A 21,361-nucleotide genomic window follows, 5' to 3' on the forward strand; every position below is an offset into this window, starting at 1 on the left:
GTGAGAAAACTGAAGCACAAAGACGGTGTCACTGAGACATGAACCCTCTCCCTTGTCAGAGGCACTAGGTCTGAGGGGTTTGCTTTCCACCTCGGTGGATTGTTTCCATCTCCCGTGTCATCTTTTGAAGATCTCTGGTTAGTAAATCACTTCCATCATCGAGCCTTTCCAATCACCTCCTCTTTATTTTGCATCCATGCCACAAGTGTCGTTCACAACTTCTTTTTTAAGGCTTTCCATTTCCCTTCCCAGTGTGCTATTTATATGGGGCCAAATACTTCCACTAACCATGATGGCAAACACTTATATAGTTACTTTCATAGTATTTGTTTTACAGATGAGGAAAAGGGGTGAAGTGACTCGCCCAAGATCCCTCAGAAATGGGGTTCAAACTGAGACATCTGCCTCCAGGTTCTCCTGCTTGAAATCCTATTGTATCTCCTCAGGAACAACTGTCCTCCTGATGCACCGGCGGACCTCCTGATGTGCTGCCTGCCCCAGGGTCATGGCGGGGCTAACAGGGCTGCTTGCACTCGTCCTGGCTGGTGAGGGAAGCAGCCAGCAGCACAGTGCTCAGGCCCTGCCACTTCTTACTGTGTGAGCCTTCAGAGCCTCGGTTTCCTTATCTGTAAGATGGGAACAAACTTGGCCCCCTCATAGGGCAGTGATGAGGAACTGGTATTATCTCCATTTTGTAGTTGATGAAATGGAGGCCCACAACGTGAGGACAGGACAGGAGCAAGGTGAGAACTTGGGAAAAGGATGCTGTTCCTTTCCTAGGATGCTAGCCTCTCTGCACTGAGTTCCCCTGGAGAAGCAGGATTGGTTAGAGAATCTGGGAGGCAGATCCCTTTTCTTCGTAACTGTGTTTTCTGGTGTCCTCTGCCCAGTCTGTTCTACCTCCTCGCTGTTCTTCTGTGCACTGGGACTCCCAGGTCTCTCCCCAGCCCTGTGGCCCTGCCCTTCCTGCACGTTTCCTCTCCAGGCAAGGCCCCATTCACTGCACAAGCCTAACATTTAGTAGGTGCTAACAGAATGTGCCACTACCTAAACACCACCACATGAACCCTGTGTTCTTAGACCCTCCCTGCCAACCGTGACCTTCACCCCAAAGCATCACCCCACCTCAGCCTGCCCCTCTCCATCATTCCACACTCACACACAGCTCAGGCTGTGGCTCACCCTTCAGTGGGGTAAAGTTCCAGACTCTGTAATCTGGCATTCAACACCTTTGCTTGCTCCCTTCCAGTGAAAAGATGCTCCCCGCTTGGCAACATTGCCAGTTCCATATTCACAATGTTGTCGTCATCTTCCTACAGAAGCCACACAGGAGGACCTCTAGTTATTATTTTTGTTCTGCCTCGAGCAGACAACACTCTCTTTGAGCCTCCCTCTGAATGTCCTGTACAGGTACTTGCACAAGAAAAGGGAGAACAAATCACTGCCGAGCAGCTGTCCTGAGTCACGTGAGGCACAAGGCGTCATTCACCCCAATTTATAGATAGGAAAACTGAGGGTCCCAAGTAAGGTGATCTCCCACAGCCAGTGAAGGGGGCTGAGCCAGAGGGGGATTGAGCCAGGATTCAAACCCAGCTCTGCTGACTTTGGCATCCCTGCCCTTGAATCTGCTCCCAAAGGCATCCCAATCAGACATTTCATAATCAGTCCCAGAATCTCATCTGTGCTCCATCAGGTGTGGCTGATAGACTGTCCCCAACCCTGGATCTCCTGACAGCTTACCTGCAGAGGAACCTTTGCCAGCCCAGCCCCTCTGGCAAAGCTCTGGACACTGGGCTCTGTCCAGCTAAGGGGCTGGGTCTCCACGAGTGTGAATGACATTTGAGCTGCTCACACCACTATGCCACTGACTGCCCCTATCTGCGCAGGCACTGGGGGGCCTGGCGGAGATGCTGGCCCTGTAGGTCAGAGAGCCAAATCAGCTGGGCCCAGGAGAGCAGGGGCTCCTTGTGTTCCCCTGGCTTCTTTTGGACTTCTTTCCTAGGGTCCATAACCTTCCTAGGGTCACTGCCTTTTCCCTCCTCAGGTCCCCTCCCCCGTCCCAGGGTTCCTAGACCTCCCCAGGACCTTTGCTGCACTCTCTGCCTCCTACCCATGCTCCTTCTAGGGGGCTCTGCTTCCTTGTGCCTAACCCCTGGTCACTCTGTCCTTCCACCAACAAAATGCCTCACTGGATCATGGAGGTGCCCACTGGCTAGTGAGAGAGTCTGGCTTGGGGATAATCGCCCTCCCTAAGTCTCTTCCTTACTCCTCACTGAACACTGCACCCCTTTATGTCTGTCTGTCTGTAGACTTTCTCTTCCATCTGTCCCCCCATCTCTCCTCCTCCTTGCCCTGGTTTCCCTATCTCTGTCCCTTCTCAAGCTCTCATCCTTACATAACGCTCGGAGGTGGACTCTATTACCACCCACATTTTAGATATAAAGACCCAGAGGCTTGGAGATTTTGGGTGGCCTGCCAAGGCGGCACAGCTGGGAACTGGCTGCGCTCAGCCGGCGCGCGCTAGGCCCAGCAGCCGAGTGTGGCTCTCCGCGCCGCCCGCCGCCCTCGGCCCCTTGCTCCCTGCTCCGCCCACCAACCCAGGCCCCGCCCCCAGCACGGCCCGGCCCCGCCCCCGCCTCGCCCCGCCCCGCCCCGGCTCGGGCGGCCGGAGGACCCGGAGCTGAGGCGCCCGAACCCGCGGCGGCGGCGGGGACAATGTGGTTCTTTGCCCGGGACCCGGTCCGAGATTTCCCGTTCGAGCTCAGCCCGGAACCTCCCGAGGGCGGCCCGCCCGGGCCCTGGGTCCTGCACCGCGGCCGCAAGAAGGTGAGCGCGGCCCCGCTCTGCAGGCCGCGGCCGACCTCGGTCTCGCCTAGTTAGCGCCGCGGGCCCAGCCGCGTCGCGCCCGGCCTGACGTGGCTGCGGAGCCTTTAGAGCAACGGACCACGGGAGGGGGACGGGCAGTGCCGACGTGGCGGGCGGAAGGACCGAGGGACCGACAGGCCTTTCCGACCGGGGTTACGTGGTCCCACTCAGTCCCCAAGAGCTGACCTGGGGAGAGCCCTGGCCGGCGCGGCCCTTCCTTTCTGCACTTAACAGCTCTGGGGACCATCTTGGAGGTGGAGTGGTCAGCCTGGGGCCCAGCCCACATCCCTGAGGCCTCTGCCCTCCTCAGGCCACAGGCAGCCCGGTGTCCATCTTCGTATATGACGTGAAGCCTGGCGCGGAAGAGCAGACCCAGGTGGCCAAAGCTGCCTTCAAGCGCCTCAAAACTCTCCGGCACCCCAACATTCTGGCCTACATCGATGGGCTGGAGGTACCTACCTGCTGCTCAGTCAGCCCCATCTCTGCCCCTCACTTTCTCCCTGCCTCCCACGCCTGTCTTCTGTCTTCCTGTCCCTGTTTCCAGCCCTTCTGCCTCAGTACCCCCAGATTTGATTTCCCCTTCTCCACTTCTCTCCCCATCATGTCTCTCATCTCCCATTCCTCTCTCTCCATCCTACCCTGATACCCCGTGTCCCTTTCTTCAGACAGACAAATGCCTCCATGTAGTGACAGAGGCTGTGACCCCGCTGGGAATATACCTCAAAGCGAGAGCGGAGGCTGGTGGCCTGAAGGAGCTGGAGCTCTCCTGGGGGCTGCACCAAATTGTGGTGAGGTGGGGGGCAGTGGTGATGAGAGCAGAGGTGGGGGGCTGCAGGTACTGGGTTGTGATGGCTCCTTCTGCCCCCAGAAAGCCCTCAGCTTCCTGGTCAACGACTGCAGCCTCATCCACAACAATGTCTGCATGGCTGCTGTGTTCGTGGACCGTGCTGGCGAGTGGAAGCTTGGGGGCCTGGACTACATGTATTCAGCCCAGGGCAATGGTGGGGGACCTCCCCGCAAGGGGGTCCCTGAGCTTGAGCAGTACGATCCCCCGGAGTTGGCTGATGGCAGTGGCAGAGCGGTCAGAGAGAAGTGGTGGGTGACAAGATGCCCCAACCTGCCCTATTCTGGAAGCCCCTGCAGTTCCAGGACCCCTAGATTAGCTTGCACTCCCCTGTCTTCTGCTGCCCAGCTGGGGAGGGAACCAGGGTCCTCAGGGTGGTGCCCACTTCTTGCTCCCAGGATCCTCAGGGAGGTAGGGGCAGGACTCTGGGGTTAAGTGGTTCTGAATTGGAAAGTTGTGTGACCTGGGGGTGGATGTCCTTGCTTCCCTGAGCCTCAGTTTCCTTATCTGTCAAATGGAGCTGATGAAACACGCTTCTTGGGGCTGGTGGGAGGATCAGCTGAGGGACACAGCCCAGGGTTTGCCGTGCAGTGAATGTTTGGTGCCCAGGGTAGGTTAGAGGCCTATGCTGGCAGGTGGCAGGGCCTTGAGCAGCTCTGGTCACTGCCTCAGGTCAGCTGACATGTGGCGCTTGGGCTGCCTCATCTGGGAAGTCTTCAATGGACCCCTACCTCGGGCTGCTGCCCTGCGAAACCCTGGGAAGGTAAGTGTCCAGCCCATCTCTAGCCCCTACTCCTCCAGCCAGCCAGCGTTGCCCTGACCCTATGCTTCTCCCACAGATCCCCAAATCACTGGTGCCCCATTACTGCGAGCTGGTTGGAGCCAACCCCAAGCTGCGTCCCAACCCAGCCCGCTTCCTGCAGAACTGCCGGGCGCCTGGTGGTTTCATGAACAACCGCTTCGTGGAGACCAACCTCTTCCTGGAAGAGATTCAGGTGACCCCCCTGCCCCACCCTGGGCTTTGACCCTACATTCCTCACCCCTTCCCCCCTCCCTACTTTGTAGGTTCCCTGATAATTAGACCCTTGGAGACAAGCGTGTGGAGCTAGGTTCTCTGGGTTCAGACCCAGGCTCCAACTGTTATTTATGTGTGACTTCCCTTGGCTGAAGCTCAGTCCTAATAATAGTACCTACTTCAAAGGAGCACAGTGAGGATTCAGTGAGTTTGAAGTGCATAGTATAGTGTCTGGCACGTAGTAGGTGCTCAGTGACTGCTCCTGGCACTCTGTTAACTGCACACATGCATTCTGGCCACATCCCTGAGATTGGGCTGTGGTGTGGGTAGCGAGGTGAGAAGGGAGAGTCAGACCCAGATCCCTGCCCTCAAGGATCCAGCAGGGGGAAATGCACCAGTTCCCCTCAGGGACTCTCGTTGGGGCAAAAGGGCCAGAAAACACATAAATGAGGAAATGTGTGCTCCCTGAGATGGGGATAAGTGCCAGGAAGGAAAATATAGAGACTAGAGAACTTAGAGAAGGGCTGTCTCAAGGGTGATGTTTGAGCTGAGACCTGAAGGGTGCGAAGGTGGGAGTCATGGGGATTGTAAGTGGGGAAGAAGATTCCAGGCAGAGGGAACAGCGTATGGAAAGATGGTGGATGGTGAGGAGGGAGCCCTCGGCTTGATCTCTTTGAACCTCCGTTTCCATATCTGCTTAATGGGATAACTATAGTATCTGCTGACCCATAGGGTTTTTGCAGGGAGTGAAGGTGGGGGGCTGTGCCCTGGACACCTGCTCTGACCTAGCTTTGTGTGGGGCACACAGGTGACTGAGAATCTGGAATGGGGGAGTGTGACAGACACTTCCAGAGACCTCAATGGTTTGTGGAGTCTTGACTCAGATAGGGGCTGGGGGGTCCTTCAGAGGATGGGGAGCCTGAGCTGCATCTTGAAGGAGAAAGTGCTGGAAACACTGAGCCCTGCTGCCTCCTGGGCAGTGTAGGGGCAGCATGAACTCTGTTACATGGAGTTCTCACATGGCTGGCTCTGCCTGGCTTCCCTTCTCCTTAAAATGTGCCCCATAGGCAATAGGCTGTTTCTGGCCAGTCCTGAGGAGAATATGGGAGGGCAGTGCCCAGAGGCCCCTCTTCCCATCATTGGATCTAGCGGAGCGATGGAGAGAGCCTCACTGTGACTGTCTCAGTGTGTGACCTTGGACATGATTTGGCCTCTCTCTGGGCCTTTTTCCCCCTGAACCCTGTCATCAGAGCACCAGGCCTGCCTCCCATGCTAGACTGAGCTGCTGGAGGGCCAGCCAGGTCCTCCACAACCCCAGTTAGAGGTCACCGCTGCTGGCCAGGCAGCAGCTACGACTCTGAGGGCAAACGGAGTGCACCAGGAACTTTGGAAGCATACAGGACGGGGTTATAATCCTGCCTGGCCACTCTTGGCTGGTAACCTTGAGCCTCAGCTTCCTCATCTGTAAATGGGGAAATGACAGTACTTCTTCACAGGGTGCAGCACAGCTGAGGTGCCACACCACTGTGTCACACCCTTCCTTGACTGCTGCTTAGCTGTGTGACTTTGGACAAGTTCCTTGCCCTCTCTGTGCTTCAGCTTCCTTGTTGGATTAAATGGATTTTGCTGGCACTTACCTCATACAGTTGTAGGGAGGATTATTTTGCCTGTGTAATCCTGCCTGACACAAGTCTGTACTCAGGAAATGGGCAGTTGTGGGTATTATAGCCTCAGGGAGGTTAGGAGGACTGAAGGAGACCACTGAGCCAACAGCCTGGCCATTTGGACACAGTGCAAGGATGAGGTCTAGGGGTGAATTGTACTTCATTCCTGCCTTCCCATAGCCTGCCAGGAACCCCACCCAGCGTGGAGTCACAAGTGTGCACAACCCAGCCAGGGTCAGGGTGACAGAGTAAGCCCTTCACCCCTCTAAGCCTGTTTCCTCATCTGTGTGATGGGGTTAATGGCACTCACATGCATGTTTTCCAGAGGAGTAGAGGCCCCGCTGATAAAGGGTTTGATCCCCCTAGTGGCTGCTGTCATAGCAACAGTTCAGGTGGCAGTGATGGGAAGTACAGTCACTAACGAAATGAGCACCTGCAGTGTGCCAGGCACTGTGCCAGGCAGCTTTCGTGTGCATTTTCTGGTTGAATCCCCAGAATGGTTCTATGAGGCAGTATAGTTAGTCCTCATTTTACAGGTGGAGGAACTTGCTGAAGGTCACATGGCTAGTAAATGGGAGAGTTGGGATTTGAACCCAGCCAGTATGACTCCAGAGCCCACAAACTTCAGTTTTCCTTTGGGCTGGAGGTGAGCCCCTGTCCTTGCCTGTGGCTGTAGGGACCGTGACCAGGCTGATTTCCTCCCTGCATCCTGTGCTCTCTCCCCCAGATCAAAGAGCCAGCTGAGAAGCAAAAGTTCTTCCAAGAGCTGAGCAAGAGCCTAGACTCATTCCCTGAGGATTTCTGCCGGCACAAGGTGCTGCCCCAGCTACTGACTGCCTTCGAGTTTGGCAACGCGGGGGCTGTTGTCCTCACGCCCCTCTTCAAGGTAAGTGGGTCCTGGAGCCACAGAAACTGTAGGGCCCAGAGACTGGCTGGGTAGGTCTGAAGGGCAGAAGAGAAGGCCATGGGTGGGGCCAGCCCTCCGGGGCATCCTGGGAAGGGCAGCCTTGTTAGGCAGACCCAAGCCCACGTGAGGAAGAGCTTTGACATCCAGCCCTTCAGCAAGCCAGGGCCACCTGACCCACTTTCAGGGAAGCAGTGGGGAATTCTTGACCTTGGGAAGGGGAACCCTGTGCCTCCAAAATTCTTGCTTCACAGCCTACAGCCCTTCCTGTATTTCCTCAATACAGCCTTCCTGGTCTGACTTGGGCACTCTGGCCCCCAGGGCCCAGGAGTGACCCACTTTCCTTTCTGCCTCCTGAGTGGCACTCAGCTCTCTTGGCTTTAGGGGCTGGATCCTCTCCCCTTTTCTCAGACCCAGCCTGCCATTACCTGGGCACCTGCCATACCCGGCTCGGCCCACCCTGGGAAAACCCGTTCCCCAAAGGAACTTGGCATGGGGGAAGTGGGGAAGACAGCAAGTAAATCCTATGTAGCTGGGAACCCCTAGAAATTATAGGCAGAGTTCTGTGCGCATGTGGCGTCTAGGTGCCTGATTATAAGGAGGAGTACTGAGCTTTAGTGAGCCTCCTAAGAGAGGTGTTGACCCAGAAAGGTTAAGGGCAGGGCTAACTGAGATGAGTATGGATAGAGGGGCTGCTGCGGAAATGCCTGCCCCACCCATTCCCACCCTGGGAAAGTAGCAGGGAGCCTGAGAAAGTTAACTGAGCCCACTGAAGTCATCCCACTCCTGGATGTAACTGAACCCCTCCTCCCCTCCTTCTCTCAGGTGGGTAAGTTCCTCAGCACTGAGGAGTATCAGCAGAAGATCATCCCCGTTGTTGTCAAGATGTTCTCATCAACAGACCGGGCCATGCGCATCCGCCTTCTACAGCAGGTAGGGAATGTGGCCAGACCCCGCCCCCTGCCACCCCACCCAGACCCCACCCTGGCTGCAGGGGAGGCTGCTGCTTCACCTCCAGCCCCAGGCAGGTAGCTCATGCCCCTGCCCTGGCTGCACAGGGACCCCAGAAACCCCTCCCTGTGCGGCCAGGGTGAGGGACCATTAAGGCTGTGCTCTCAGGAAGTCAAAATAATCACAGCACTCATTGGCAGCTTTGGGAATGCCCAGTCTTCCCAGGCTGCAGGGCTCAAATGCTTCCCCACACACCATCCAGTCTCCTGGCTTGGTCGCTTTAGCCATCTAGAGTGGGGATAAAGTCTCTCCCGCCAACCCCAGGGCAGCTGGAAGCATCAGACAGGATTGATGGGATCGAGGGTGGGGTTCACGTGTGAGTCAAGAAGTACCTGGTAGCTCGCAGGTATCCCATTCCTCCCCCAGCTGCCAAGCACACCAGCCCTCCTCGCAGCACTTCTCTGAGCAGTGGCTCTACCCCTTTTTATAGAAGAGGCACTGGAGGTTCTATGAGAGGGTGTGACCCTTTGGGCTGCTGAGCAGTCCCTGGCTCTTCTCAGCACCCTCTTGGCCTTTCCTCATCATTCCAGGTGGGCCTGAGGCCAGATGTGAGGTGAGGGGCTCAGGAGACTCACCTGGCTAGCCAGTGCCTGCCAGTGGAGAAACCATGCCAAGGGTGGCTCCATGGCTGTGGTGAGGGGTGGCAGGGCTGACCGTGTTCTCATGCCCCAACCCGGGTCACAGATGGAGCAGTTCATCCAATACCTTGATGAGCCAACAGTCAACACTCAGATCTTTCCCCATGTCGTACATGGCTTCTTAGACACCAACCCTGCCATCCGGGAGCAGACAGTCAAGGTGAGTGCGACGAGGCCCAGAGTGGCCACCTCTTTTTCCAGGGCTTAGAGGGGGCTCACCAGAGGACATAGAGGCCCTGGTTTTGGCCTGTGGGTCAAGCAGATTATGGGAGGGGCACTGTACTGCAGGCACTGTACTGCACTTGAGTCCAGGCTGTGGGTATAGCGAGGCAACGAGGCAGGGGGAACAGGGTGGGCATGGCCAACAGTCCTCTGTTCCACAGACACTCGCTGAGCACCTCCCTGTGCCTGGCCCGCCCTGCATCCCGTGTTCTGATGCAGTCCTGCCTTCATGGAGCTTCTTTTCAAGGAGATGGGAAGTGGGCTTGGCAGACAATAAATAGAATTAGAAAAAAATACATTACGTTAGAAAGTGATGGAGAGTGTGAAGAGTAGGGTTTGCACTTTTAAAAACAGGGAAGACATTGTTGAAGAGGTCATTTAAGGAAAAATGGTGAAAAGAGGTGAAGGATTGAGCTACATGGAGATCTGGAGGAAATGTGTTCCCTGCAGAAGGGACAGCATGTGCAAAAGTGCTGAGGCTGGCGTGTACCTGGAGTGTAGGAGTAGCAGCAGGAGATTCAGTGTGGCTGAAGGGGCATGGTTGTGGAAAGTGGAGTCTGAGAGGTGTGGTGGGGTTGGGGGCCAGGGCCTCGTAGGGCATGGCAAGGACCTGATGCATTCAATGGGAGTGAGACAGGAGCCATTGGCGGACTGAGCAGAGCACTGACCAGATCTGACTTGTTTTAAAAGGATCACACTGTGTTGCTGTGTGGAGAATTGACTCTCAGAGCAAGGGTGGAAGCTGGGACACTGTTAGGGGTTATTACAGTGGCCCAGGTGAGCGATGACAGTGGCTCAGATCCATGTGGTAGCAGCAGGTGGAGAGAACAGGCCACATTCTAAAGGTGGAGCTGACAGTATTTGCCGATGGATGGATTTGGAATCAAGGATGGCTCCGAGGTTTCTGGCCTGAGAGACTGGAAGGTTAAGTTGCCGTTTACTGAGAAGACTGGGAGGCACAGTTTTGTGGGAGGAAATTGAGCCCAGTCTTGGCCATGTCTGTTAGCCAGGTGGAGGTGTCTAGTCGGCCAGCGGTTATGCGCGTGTGAAATTTAGGGAAGAAGTCTGGGCTGGAGGTACCCATCTGGGCCCTGTCAGCTAACAAGGGCCTTTATAGCCATGAGATGGGTGAGCTTGCCTAGGCTGAGGTGTAAAAAAGAAGAGGCTTGCGGAGTAGCTCTGGGGTCTGAACAGTAAGATCTCAGCAAAAGGAGACTGAGAAGGGGCAGCCGGCGAGGTCAGAGGAGAACCAGGAGAGGGTGTGTCCTTGAAGAACAGATACTAACATTTCAAGGAGAGAGAATCTGGGGGTGTCAAAGCTGCCGAGGGGTCAGGTTTGGTGAAGATGGAGAACTGGCCATTGGATTTAGCAACATGGAGGTCACTGGTGACCTCATCCCAAGCCACCTGGTAGAGGGTCTGTGGAGGTGTTTTTGTGAAGGGTTGAGTAGAGTGCACCAAGGGAGCTGAAGGAGAGGGCTGGGAGACAGGACTGCAGACTGTAATGGAGACAGAGAAATGGGGTGCCCTTTCCTCAGCATTTTGCGTAGAGGCCAGGGCCAGATTGGGAGGTAGGTTTGGGAGGGCCTTGGCGGGTGTCCTCAGCACCCAGTACACTGGTGGCCTCCGTACCCTCCTGGGAGGCCGCTCTTATGTGTGCCCTTTGCCTGCTCCGGCCCACACTTTCCACCGGCTCCTGCCCTGCAGTCCATGCTGCTCCTGGCCCCGAAGCTAAACGAGGCCAACCTCAATGTGGAGCTGATGAAGCACTTCGCGCGGCTGCAGGCCAAGGACGAACAGGGCCCCATCCGCTGCAACACCACCGTCTGCCTGGGCAAAATTGGCTCCTACCTCAGTGCCAGCGTGAGTGTCCTGCACAAGTGCCAGGAGTTCTGTCACCATCATGGGACCACAGCCAAGTCCTCCAGGGCCAGGTCTCCTTGTGTGGGAGCTGTTATCCTCCCAGAGGCTAGGCCCTGGGTGCTCCATCCCCAGTGTCTGAGTGGAGTGAGTTGCCCCAAGTCACACAGCCCAGGCTGCTTGCCCCCAAGGCCTTGCATCCCTTCCCCTCAGTCAGGATCTGTAAATGCAGACAGCTGCAGCACCCAGACACTTAACAGGAATGAATGAATCAGATCATCAGGGCAGGTGGGAAAGGAGGCACTGGCCCCAGCCCTAAGGCAGCTGCTACTCCAGCCCCTGTCTCTCTGAGGCAGCATGAGCCCAGTGATCTGGGAGAAGTCAAGGTCCAGAGTTTTAAGTAAACTCTCCCCATTGTTAGTGCTTAACTCACATTTTTTAGACTTTGATGGTCTCTGTTCTGGGAAGTCAGGCCTGGCAGTTCTGGGCTCCAGTACTGACCCTATACTCAGGAGTCCTCTCCCCACCCTACCCCAGACCAGACACAGGGTCCTCACTTCCGCCTTTAGCCGGGCCACTAAGGACCCGTTTGCACCATCCCGGGTTGCGGGTGTTTTGGGCTTCGCTGCCACCCACAACCTCTACTCGATGAGTGATTGCGCCCACAAGATCCTGCCTGTGCTCTGCAGCCTCACTGTGGATCCTGAGAAATCTGTGCGGGACCAGGTGAGGCACCACTGGGGCTGAGCCCTGGAGCTGGGGCTTTGGGGGATACCTGAGCCCTAGCTGGCCTGGCAGGCTCACAGGAACCTTGGAGGCCCCAGCTCTGCCCCTTGCTACCCCACAGGCCTTCAAGGCCATTCGAAGCTTCCTGTCCAAACTGGAGTCTGTGTCAGAGGACCCCACCCAGCTGGCTGAAGTGGGTGAGTGGCCCACACTCGTGTTCCCTCTTCCTCTTGCCATATTCTTGACCGTCACCTGTCATGGCTCCCTCCTACCTCACTGGAGTACGTGAGAGGTGGAAGAACCCTGGAGGACAGACTTGACACCAGTGCCCCTCCCCCCATCTCACAGTTGGGAGAACACAGGCCTGGAGGAGAGCCCACTACAGGCTGCTCTGTTTCAGTTATTGCCCTCCTATCACCCTCTCCATGGAAGCCTGAGGTGTCTGTACTTGTCTCTCCTGTCACTGCCCAGAGAAGGATGTCCATGCAGCCTCCAGCCCTGGAATGGGAGGAGCTGCAGCCAGCTGGGCAGGCTGGGCCGTTACAGGGGTCTCCTCACTCACCTCTAAGCTGATACGTGCACACCCCACGGCTGCTCCAGCAGAGACCAACGTCCCCCAGAGGCCCATGCCTGAGGGTGAGTGTCCCAGACTGGCTGTATCAGTGACTGAGAGGGCTTGGGTGTGCTGGCACCCAGGAGCTGTTAACTTCCTGGGGATGGTGATGGGGACATAGGGGACAGGGTATGGTATAGTCTCCTTGAGAGCTTCCCCTCCATACCCCCACCCCCAGCAACCTCTGCCCTGTTCTGAGACCTTTCTGGGGCCCTGTGTGTGGGAACTCAGTGAGCCTCTCCTCCCCAGGACTTCCTGCCCCAGCCCCCACCCCTGTCCCTGCCACACCCACGACTTCAGGCCACTGGGAGATACAAGAGGAGGACAAGGACACAGAAGAGGACAGCAGTGCTACTGACAGATGGGATGACGAAGACTGGGGCAGCTTGGAGGTGATTGGGACTGAGGAGGCCTCCTAGGGGGACCCCAGCTTAAAGGTTACAGGCTGCCATTCAAGAAGGTCATGTGGGCTTGGCTGGTGTCAGACCTGTCCTCATGTGCACAGTATCCCTGGCAAGCAGGTGTCATGGAGTGGCCTTTGTGGGCCAGAGCCAACAGCTGAGCCCTGACTCAACTCCAGAAATGAGAGGCTAGGCTAGAGGTGGTTGGATTAGCCCACTGACCTTCCCCCCTCCTCTGCTCCCCTCCCTCCTGCACCTGTTCTAGTGCCTGCCTGGCGATCAACAAGGAGAGGTAACCCCCGAGACTTACAACCAGACCAGTCCTCCTGGGGGTGGGCTCAGGATTGGTAGGGCTGTCCTGAAGGAAATGGGGGCAGTTACCCCATCTGGCTGACAGCAGTCTTTGGCCCCTGAGGTCACAGGCAGGGGGTGGGACTCTAGACTCATTCCCCAGCCTCATAGAGGAGTGATGACAGGCCAGGTTCAGTGTGTTTATTTTATAGATGGGAAACGGGGTCTGAGGAGCAAATGAGATGAAAGGGAAGAGCAAATGAGATGGAAGGGTGGAGCCCATGACTGGGCAAGGGCTGGGGGGCTTCCTTGCCCTCTTGGGTGGGGCATAGGGGTCTCTATGGTCATGCTCTCCTTCACACACTGCAGCAGGAGGCTGAATCTGTGTTGGCCCAGCAGAACGACTGGAGTACTGGGGGCCAAGCCAGCTGGGCTGGGCAGGTAAGCTGAGTGGGACAAGGTGTATGTATGTGGGGAGATAGGGCCTTCCCCCAACCTCCCCCCCTACTCCTTGGTACTATCTCCTTCTGTTCTGCAGACCAGCAACCCTGGCCACAAATCCCCAGAGTCAGACTGGAGCAGCTGGGAAGCTGAGGGCTCGTGGGAGCAGGGCTGGCAGGAGCCAAGCCCCCCAGAGCCTCCCCCTGAAGGCACACGGCTGGCCAGCGAGTACAACTGGGGTGGACCAGAGCCTAGTGACAAAGGCGATCCCTTTGCTGCCCTGTCAGCGCGTCGGGAGGCTGGTGCCCAGGTACATGGCACCTGTCCAGTGGGAGGGTGCAGACATGGGGTGGACCTCAACTGGGAGTAGGCCTCCACTCCAGTCCACACTTCCCTTTTTCAGCCAAAACTGGATTCGTGGGGTGATGACAACTGGGAGGGCCTGGAGACCGAGAGCCGTAAGTGCTTCCCCTGGGAGGGCTGATGGGCTACCTTCCACTGGGACAGACATGGGCTGGGAAGCTAAGACCTAGGTTGTCCTGATACTATCAGACCTCCTCCCCTTCCTGCTGCCAGGACAGGCCAAGACTGAGCTAGCCAGAAAGAAGCGCGAGGAGCGTCGGCGGGAGATGGAGGCTAAACGCGCTGAGAAAAAGGCGGCCAAGGGCCCCATGAAACTGGGAACTCGGAAGCTGGACTGAACCGCTGGTGTGGGCGCCTCCCAGCCGCGGAGAGCAGGCCCCGCAGATGTATTTATTGTACAAACCATGCGAGCCCGGCCAACCTGGCCAGGCGTATCTCACATGTACATAATCAGAGCCATAATAAATTCTATTTCACACCCCCTGTGCTGGGCTCAGTCTAGCGCCTACAAGGAGGCTGCGGTGGGCGGAGTCCTCGCCCACCACGGAAATGAACATCAATTTGCTTCAGAAACCAAGAAGTAAAGAGGCACGATCTGATTTATCAGTTTCTAGGAAACGCCCTCTGGAAGGAAGACCCGCAGCGCTCGAGAGACCCAACATCCATCCGCCTGTGAACCGGACGGAGCCCGTATGGGCGCGCTGGGAACATGGGTCGCGGGGAAGGGGTCTGCGGGCCCCAAAGGGTCCCTGGGTCCGAGGCACAAGCGGGAGGCCGAGCTCGCCCCGAGTGTTGGGCGGAAACCCCTCTGATCGCCTAGATCCAGGCAGAGGATGGTGTCAGCGGCGGCGCTGGGGCACGCAGGCCCCATGCGGGCGGCTGCGCGCGAAGCCAGCTTTGCAGACGCAGCGGAAGGAACCGCTAGTGTTCACGCAGCGCTCGCTCTTGCACAGTAGCCCGCGCTGGTTCAGCTCTCGGCACTCGTCGATGTCTGGAGGTGGGGGTGACAGGTGCGGACTTCGCGAGGGCGCCACAGCCGCGCGGCCCTCTGCTTCTGGGAACCTCAGGGTTCTGCAGGACCCGGACCCGCCCCGCCGGCCCGCGGCCAGCCTCTGGTCCCGCCCCCGTGGCCCTGCCCCCTAGGTCCGGCTCACCGACGCAGCGCGCACGGGAGGCGTCCAGCTGGAAGCCGCCGGGACACTCGCACACTGCGCCTCCCGGCCGCGGCACGCAGCGGCCACTCACGCAGCGGCACTCGTCCGAATCCTCCTCGGAGCTGTCCTCTTCTGCGCCGGCCAAAAGAATGCAGGCGTCAGCACCGCCCCTAGCCATGGCCGCGGACCCCGCCTCTGCCCCTCCCGCTACACTCACCTCGTGGGGGCTTCCCCAGCAGCAACGGGCTCGCGTCCCAGAAGGAATTGCTCTCACTCTGCGACGTCGGGCACTGGGACCCTGAGAGGAGCAGTGGACGGTGAGCAGTCTGCAGCGTCGATTCTCTCTGGCTCCCGTCCTCAAACTCCCTCCGGGCCAACCCCTTCACCGCCTGCTTACCGGCGCCACGCGGCGGGCACGGGCGGCACTGGGCTCCCCAACCTCGGCCCTGGCGACAGCAGCAGTCGTCGAAGGTGAGGGCGGGCCCTGCCAGGGGACCCGCACACATGCCATCCTCTCCGCGCTGGCCCCAGCACACGTCCCGCCGCTCCGGGGCACGCTCTGCGGAGGTGAACCCGGAGTCAGGGAGGAGCCTAAAGCATGGACCACCTGTTCCCAATCCAACCCACCCTAGCGGGAACCTCAGCCTGAGGTCTCCACGCGGTGGACAGGGTCCTGGAGAGCTCAAGACCACCCTCGCCCTCACCGGCCGGGCTCTCAGGGAGCTGGCAGTCGCGCCCAGAGGGCCCGGGTATCCAGGGCAGGCGGCACTCGCAGCGGTAGGAGCCAGGCAGGTTGACGCAGCGGCCAGGGCGGCAGGCTGCGGGGTCCTGGCACTCGTCCACGTCTACGGGCAGCGAGGGGATGGGTGAGAGTGGTAGTCACAGCTTGGTTCCGCCCGCCTCCCTCCTGTATTCCCAGCCCGCAGACCCCGGCCTCACCCATCTCCTCTGGGCTCAGGCACTGGCGCTGCGCAGGGCTGTACTCGGCCGGGGGTGTGCAGGCGCAGCGGTAGCCGCCGCGCGTGTTCTCACACACTCCGTTTCGGCAGTTGGACTCGTCCAAGCACTCATCCACGTCTGCGGGGAGCAAAAGCGCGAGTGGTAGGAATCGGCACGGAGTCGACTGGTTGTGCATGTCTCCCGGCTGCTTTCCCACAGCCACGGGGGCCGGCTGCACTCACCCACGCATTCCAGCAGGTTCCCATCGTAGTAGAAGCCTTGCTTGCAATAGCACTCGTAGCCGGGCTGCGTATTCACGCACTTGCCCTCCTTGCAGATCTCCGCCCCGAACAATATGCATTCGTCAATGTCTGCAGAGTGACAAGCCGTTGGCGCCCACAACATCTACCTACCGGGCCACTGAGGCCCGGCAGCCGAGGAAGTGTGGGTGGGGCTTACCATGGGAGGGGAAGAAACAGTGCGAGGGGCTTTTCCGGACGCTGACGTAGGAGTGATGTGGGCGGGGCTTCCCCTAGTGCCCGCAATTGATGAGCAAGCACTGGTGGGATCCCGCAGGTACAAACCTCGGCGGGCGGGGCGGGGCTTGCCAGGTGGGCTGAGCCGTGTTAGGGCTTACCACGGTGGGCTGGAATGCCATAGTTGACAATGTTGTTGTCCTGGGTGTAGCCCTTCCCGTCTGGGCAGAGGCTGTGGAACTCAGCTACCGGGAGACAGCGGCCGCGGGGAAGGAAGGAGTCAGGATTAAGAGTGCGTGCTGGCAGTCGGGCGCCGGGTCCCGCCTCATTTCCCACCTACCCAGGGAGGTGTCCTCTCCCCCAATCGTTTCCAAATAAACTGAGAACTGAGGCCCTGGAAAGGGAAAGGGCCTGCCAGGCTTCTGACCTGAGCTGTAGACTGGGCAGGGATAGATCTCGCAGTGGTCTCCCCAGCCAGCCCCCAGCGAGCAGCAGCACTCCTGCTGGGTGACATTGGTGGCCAGTACACTGTCGCAGAACACGGTGTCATCAAAGTTAAGGTAGCACTCCTTCTTGTGGTGGGGCTGCTCCACCTCTGAGGGGAGGGAAAGCAGCTCAGAGTCCTGCGGAATGTCTGCCTGTCCACACCACCTGCCAGCCTCATCGCTGTGCTCCCCCACATTCCCTGGCTCCCTTCAGCTGCCCTGTGAAAGCCAACCTCCATCCTCGATGTGGCATTCAGGGCCCTCCTGCGAGGTCTGGCCCTACCGGGCTTTCCCAGGCCAAAGAGATTTCTTCCTGTTCCCCACATTCCAGAGGGTGGGACCAGGATACAACTCTGAACCTCAGCTGCAGCTCAGGGGAGCTGTCTAGATTGAGGAGGGAGCTGAGAGGGCACTCACCCTCACAGCCGTGCTGGTCCTGGGTGGGTGTGAAGCCCTCATCGCAGACACAAATGTAGGAACCCTGCAGGTTCTCGCAGGCCCCGTGGGGAAGGCACAGGCCGGGGTCCTGGCTGCACTCATCTATATCTTTGGGGAGCAGAAAGAGTTGCTTAGAGGGAAACCAGCCCCTCTTTCCCAGGGAGTGTGCCTCAAGGATCTCACACAAGTTCAGAACCTGAATTTCCACTCTGACTTCAAAGTACACACAACAAAAAATCCACTTGTGTCTGTCAAAAAATCCACACATGGGTAGATGTGTGCACAGTCAATGCATTATTCATCATAAAACCTACAATGGCTCCCACTGACAACAGAATGAAGTCCTAACCTCTGCTCAGCATTTGGGGACTTTCAGTTTGGTCTCCAAATAGCTTTAAGTCTCATCACCCTTACTCTGAACCACCAACACCCTCAACTCTGTTTAGGGCATAGGTGTCAATTCTCCCTAAAAACACAACTAGCTCCTTCCAGATCTCTGTGCTTTGCAAATATTGTTATTTGGGTCTAGAATACCATCCCCTGCTTTTCTCTGCTTAGGGAATCTATTTGTGCTTTAGGAAAGCCTATTTATGCTTCAAGTTCCAATTCAACTCTCACCTCTCTGTTGCAATTAATCACTAGTCCAGACCTCCTTTGGCACTCAGCACCCTGAACTGTAAGAATCAATTTACATGTCAGTCTCCCCTAGCTGGGTCATTGTTCAATACCTAATATGTAGCATAGAACCTGGCACATATTGGATACTCAATAAATTCTTGTTGGATGAATGCATGTAGGGGAGATTTGGCACATAGTAAGCACCATATAATTACTGTCATTATTGTTACTGTTATGTGGAAGAATAGAAGGATGAGTGAACGGATCAATGGATGGAAAGACAGACAGATCAACAATGTGTCTAGGAGATTACTGCTCCCCGCCATTCCTCCTCCAGTACTCTTAGCCAATCCCCTCATACCTTGGCACTTCCTGCCGCCTACCAGCCGATGTCCCTGGGGACAGAGACATCGGTAGGAGCCATTGGTGTTGATGCAGTCACCCCCAATGCAGGCTGCAGGGAAGTCACACTCATCAATGTCTGTAGGGGATCAAAGAGGTGGAGAATTTCAGGGGTTAACCCCACTCACACAGCCTGAGGCTGCCAAGTCTTCCCAGAGGACCTTGGGTAGGGCCCACACTCCATGCCCCGTCTTGGATCTAGATGGGGGCTGTACATGGGAGTGTCTGGCTTGCTTACAGGTAGCCCCTGGGCTTGGGGCCTGGACAGTGGAAGTCTTGGGAGAGGGAGGAACAGGTCAGCCCCTCAGCTCTAGGCCCCCCTCACCCTCACAGCGGCTTCGGTCTCTTGACAGATGGTAGCCAGAGAGGCACTGACACTGGAACGAGCCTGGCGTGTTGGTGCAGATGCCATTGTCACACACGTCCCCAGCCTCACACTCGTCCACATCTGTGAGGCACAGGGGCTGTCAGAAGGCCAGGATGGGGGTGGTCTTGGATCTCTGCTACCCTTTTCCCACTCCCACCCATGGTCTGGAGAACTAGAGCTGAGGCCAGTGGAGCTTGAGAGAAGGACGAGACCCTGACCCCACTCCTGTGTGGCACACCACACCCTAAGGACCAGGCCAGGTTCTGCCAGGAACCCTGGGCTGTGTCTGATTCCAAAAGCTCAAGCGTCCCTATCCTTCGACCATTCTCACTAAACAAGAGGCATCTGCCCCCATCCATTCGTCCCATACTGCTCTGGGCTTCCTTGCCCTAACAACTCTCACTCTTCCCCTACCTGCCATGGCTCCCTTTCTTCCCACATAAGTAACCTTCCCTATGTCTTTGTTCCTACAGATTAATTTCTTCTGTTTGTGTAGTAAAGGGACTTGGCTCTGAGAGCATGGTTCTCTGCAGTCCTTTATAGTGGAAGCTGGTCATTGCCCACACCCCAGACCCCTTCCAATGCTCTTCCCCTGAGGTGCACTTGGCACTCACTCTGGCTTCCAACCTCTCTATTGCTGTCAGCACCCACCTTCTTGGTCCTTCTGCCTCTGTATTCCTCCCCATCCTAGGAGTTTTCAACATCCATTTGGCCAGCCAGGACCAGCTTCTGACCTTACAGTCCCTAATCCCTCAGTTCTGTGACCATCTCAATGCCAGTCACTCACTCTCGGGACAAGGGGCTGGGATCTGTCCCACCTTGGACATCTTAAATGCTGCTTCTTTCCCACTGCCTCTGCTGTTCTCAAGGCCCCTACTCCACCTCCTCTCGCAAGGGCCCAGGAACACCTCTCCTTCCTCCTCAGTGGTCTGGCAGAGTCAGAGCCCTGGCCTGCTTCTCAGGATCCTGGGTGCTGAATGAAGCTGGAGCCAGCCACCAGACTGAGCACACTGGGTGCCTCTACTCCCTCTGGCCTCCAGCCCAGCCAGATCCTCAGAATAGCTGGTGCTTACTCCCCTCTCCTTCACCTTGACATCTAGTTAACAAGCCCAGGCAATTTGCCCTAATATTTCTCTAACATCACATAATCTCATGACCATCCTGAGGCCACTGTTCTCATGACATCCATCACTGTCTCTGTCCTAAGTCTCCACCAGTCCTCCAGCCACTCTCCACAGTGGGATTCAGGGAACTTTCTAAAACAAACCGTGAATCTTACCAGTCTTCCCCTTAAAATGCTTCAGGTGCCTCCTAATACCCTCAGGGTGAAGCTCAACCTCCCATGCAGGGCTTGGGGGGCCCTTCAGGGCGTGGGGACCTGCCCCTCACCAGCCAGCCTCAGCCCCCATTCCTGCTTATAAATCACATTCCTTGTGTGCTCCCTGCTGGTTTTCACCTCTGAATCCGCTATTGCTGAGCCTGGCATGCTGTTCCATCTCACCTTTCTTTACTTGGCAAATTCCTGTTGATCCTCTAAGACAACTCAGGCCTTCCCTTCTCCCAGCCCCGCTGATGTTTCCCAAAAACATCCAAATTCCATCCAGGCCGACAGCCCTGCGCTCTCCAGTTTCTCTTAATCCCAGCCCTCAGCCTGTCCCTTGATGCGTAAGAAGCATTAGTAGAGGGGGGACCACTGATACCCCCTTTCTTTTATATCTTTTTGCCCCTTCAAATTTAAGTAACGTGCTTTGCAAACGAAGCTTCAAGCTTTGCCTCCTAACACCCTTGCTATGTAGAAATTCTGGTGGCCCCGTCCTCCGCCAGGTTCGCTGAGAAAATGAGTGAGTGGATCAGCGAAGGGTCAGTGTCTGTGAATTAGCTACCTCCTCCCTACCCGTCTGACAGACGGGGTGACCTAGTCCCCAGTTTCAGCGCGTGAGTGGGTGGCAGGTGGCAGGGTGGGGAGGGCTGGCGCTCACCCAGGCAACTGCGGCCGTCCGGAGCTGGTGTATAGCCCTGCGCGCACGTGCAGCGGAAGGAGCCCGGGAGGTTCTCGCACCAGCCGGGAGAGCAAGGGCTGCCCTCGGCGCATTCGTTCACGTCTGCGGCGGAGAAGGCTCCCCTCAGACTCTGCCCCACTGGACGATGCACTGTGCCAGGGTGGGGGCCCCTCTGTCCAGGATGAGAGGGTCCCTCTACTCCCAAGAAGCTCCACTGTAGAGGCAACGCCCACCTCCACTAGCCCCGCCCATTTGCGTTCGAGGCCCCGCCCCTACCCAATCCCAGACCCAGGCCCCGCCCTCACCGCGGCAGGCCCCGCCCCCCTGGCTGCGGTAGCCGGGCAGACAGGCAATGCACTTGAAGCTCCCAGGTTTGTTCTCGCATTTGCTATCCGGGCAGGAGCTAGGATCTCGGCACTCGTCGATGTCTGCACGGTAGGGAGGAGGAGGACCCATTTGGGGACAACACGGCCGGCCAGGTGCTCAGGGTCCTCGGCAGGGCCTCCCTCCGTCACAGATCAACAAGGTGAAGCGAGCCCTCTGGACTCCGGGACCACAACCTCTGAGAGGCCCAGAGCGGGGCACAGACGGGAGTGAGGCCCTCCGCCCCAACCCCAGGCCGAG

General features: G+C 57.4%; 2 protein-coding genes across 9 annotated transcripts in view; one reads left to right on the forward strand and one right to left on the reverse strand.

Moving 5' to 3' along the window:
* On the forward strand, window positions 1-14,336 carry SCYL1 (SCY1 like pseudokinase 1). Of its 4 annotated transcripts, XM_032489812.1 has the most exons (20): window positions 1-137; window positions 447-2,826; window positions 3,176-3,316; window positions 3,531-3,653; window positions 3,734-3,960; window positions 4,382-4,472; window positions 4,549-4,704; window positions 7,116-7,274; window positions 8,118-8,225; window positions 8,988-9,101; window positions 10,871-11,026; window positions 11,561-11,749; window positions 11,871-11,946; window positions 12,221-12,385; window positions 12,612-12,754; window positions 13,029-13,055; window positions 13,424-13,495; window positions 13,593-13,805; window positions 13,899-13,953; window positions 14,072-14,336. In XM_032489812.1, exons 2-20 carry the CDS (start codon window positions 2,716-2,718, stop codon window positions 14,194-14,196), a joined length of 2,451 nt encoding a protein of 816 aa, XP_032345703.1. In that variant the 5' UTR covers window positions 1-137; window positions 447-2,715; the 3' UTR covers window positions 14,197-14,336. The 4 variants fall into 4 exon arrangements, with proteins under 4 accessions (XP_032345703.1, XP_032345702.1, XP_032345704.1 ...); XM_032489811.1 differs by lacking the exons at window positions 1-137; window positions 13,029-13,055 and having other exon boundaries at window positions 2,620-2,826; window positions 13,427-13,495; XM_032489813.1 differs by lacking the exons at window positions 1-137; window positions 11,561-11,749 and having other exon boundaries at window positions 2,620-2,826.
* LTBP3 (latent transforming growth factor beta binding protein 3) overlaps window positions 14,309-21,361 on the reverse strand; it is a 16,506-nt gene continuing 9,453 nt past the window's right edge. For 3 of the 5 annotated variants that reach the window (XM_032489808.1, XM_032489805.1, XM_032489809.1), the window contains 14 exons: window positions 21,043-21,165; window positions 20,717-20,839; window positions 18,696-18,818; window positions 18,330-18,449; window positions 17,330-17,458; window positions 16,855-17,022; window positions 16,589-16,672; window positions 16,194-16,322; window positions 15,952-16,089; window positions 15,717-15,857; window positions 15,410-15,571; window positions 15,230-15,310; window positions 15,013-15,144; window positions 14,309-14,849 (listed from right to left, as the gene is read on the reverse strand). In XM_032489808.1, the coding sequence (XP_032345699.1) occupies window positions 14,698-14,849; window positions 15,013-15,144; window positions 15,230-15,310; window positions 15,410-15,571; window positions 15,717-15,857; window positions 15,952-16,089; window positions 16,194-16,322; window positions 16,589-16,672; window positions 16,855-17,022; window positions 17,330-17,458; window positions 18,330-18,449; window positions 18,696-18,818; window positions 20,717-20,839; window positions 21,043-21,165 (1,805 nt within the window). In that variant the 3' untranslated portion in view covers window positions 14,309-14,697. Of the gene's footprint in view, window positions 14,850-15,012; window positions 15,145-15,229; window positions 15,311-15,409; window positions 15,572-15,651; window positions 15,858-15,951; window positions 16,090-16,193; window positions 16,323-16,588; window positions 16,673-16,854; window positions 17,023-17,329; window positions 17,459-18,329; window positions 18,450-18,695; window positions 18,819-20,716; window positions 20,840-21,042; window positions 21,166-21,361 lie in introns of all 5 variants that reach the window. The other 2 variants (XR_004323436.1, XM_032489807.1) reach the window with 2 other exon arrangements.

The sequence above is a fragment of the Camelus ferus genome, chromosome 10 (assembly GCF_009834535.1).
Source record: "Camelus ferus isolate YT-003-E chromosome 10, BCGSAC_Cfer_1.0, whole genome shotgun sequence".
NCBI lineage: Eukaryota > Metazoa > Chordata > Mammalia > Artiodactyla > Camelidae > Camelus > Camelus ferus.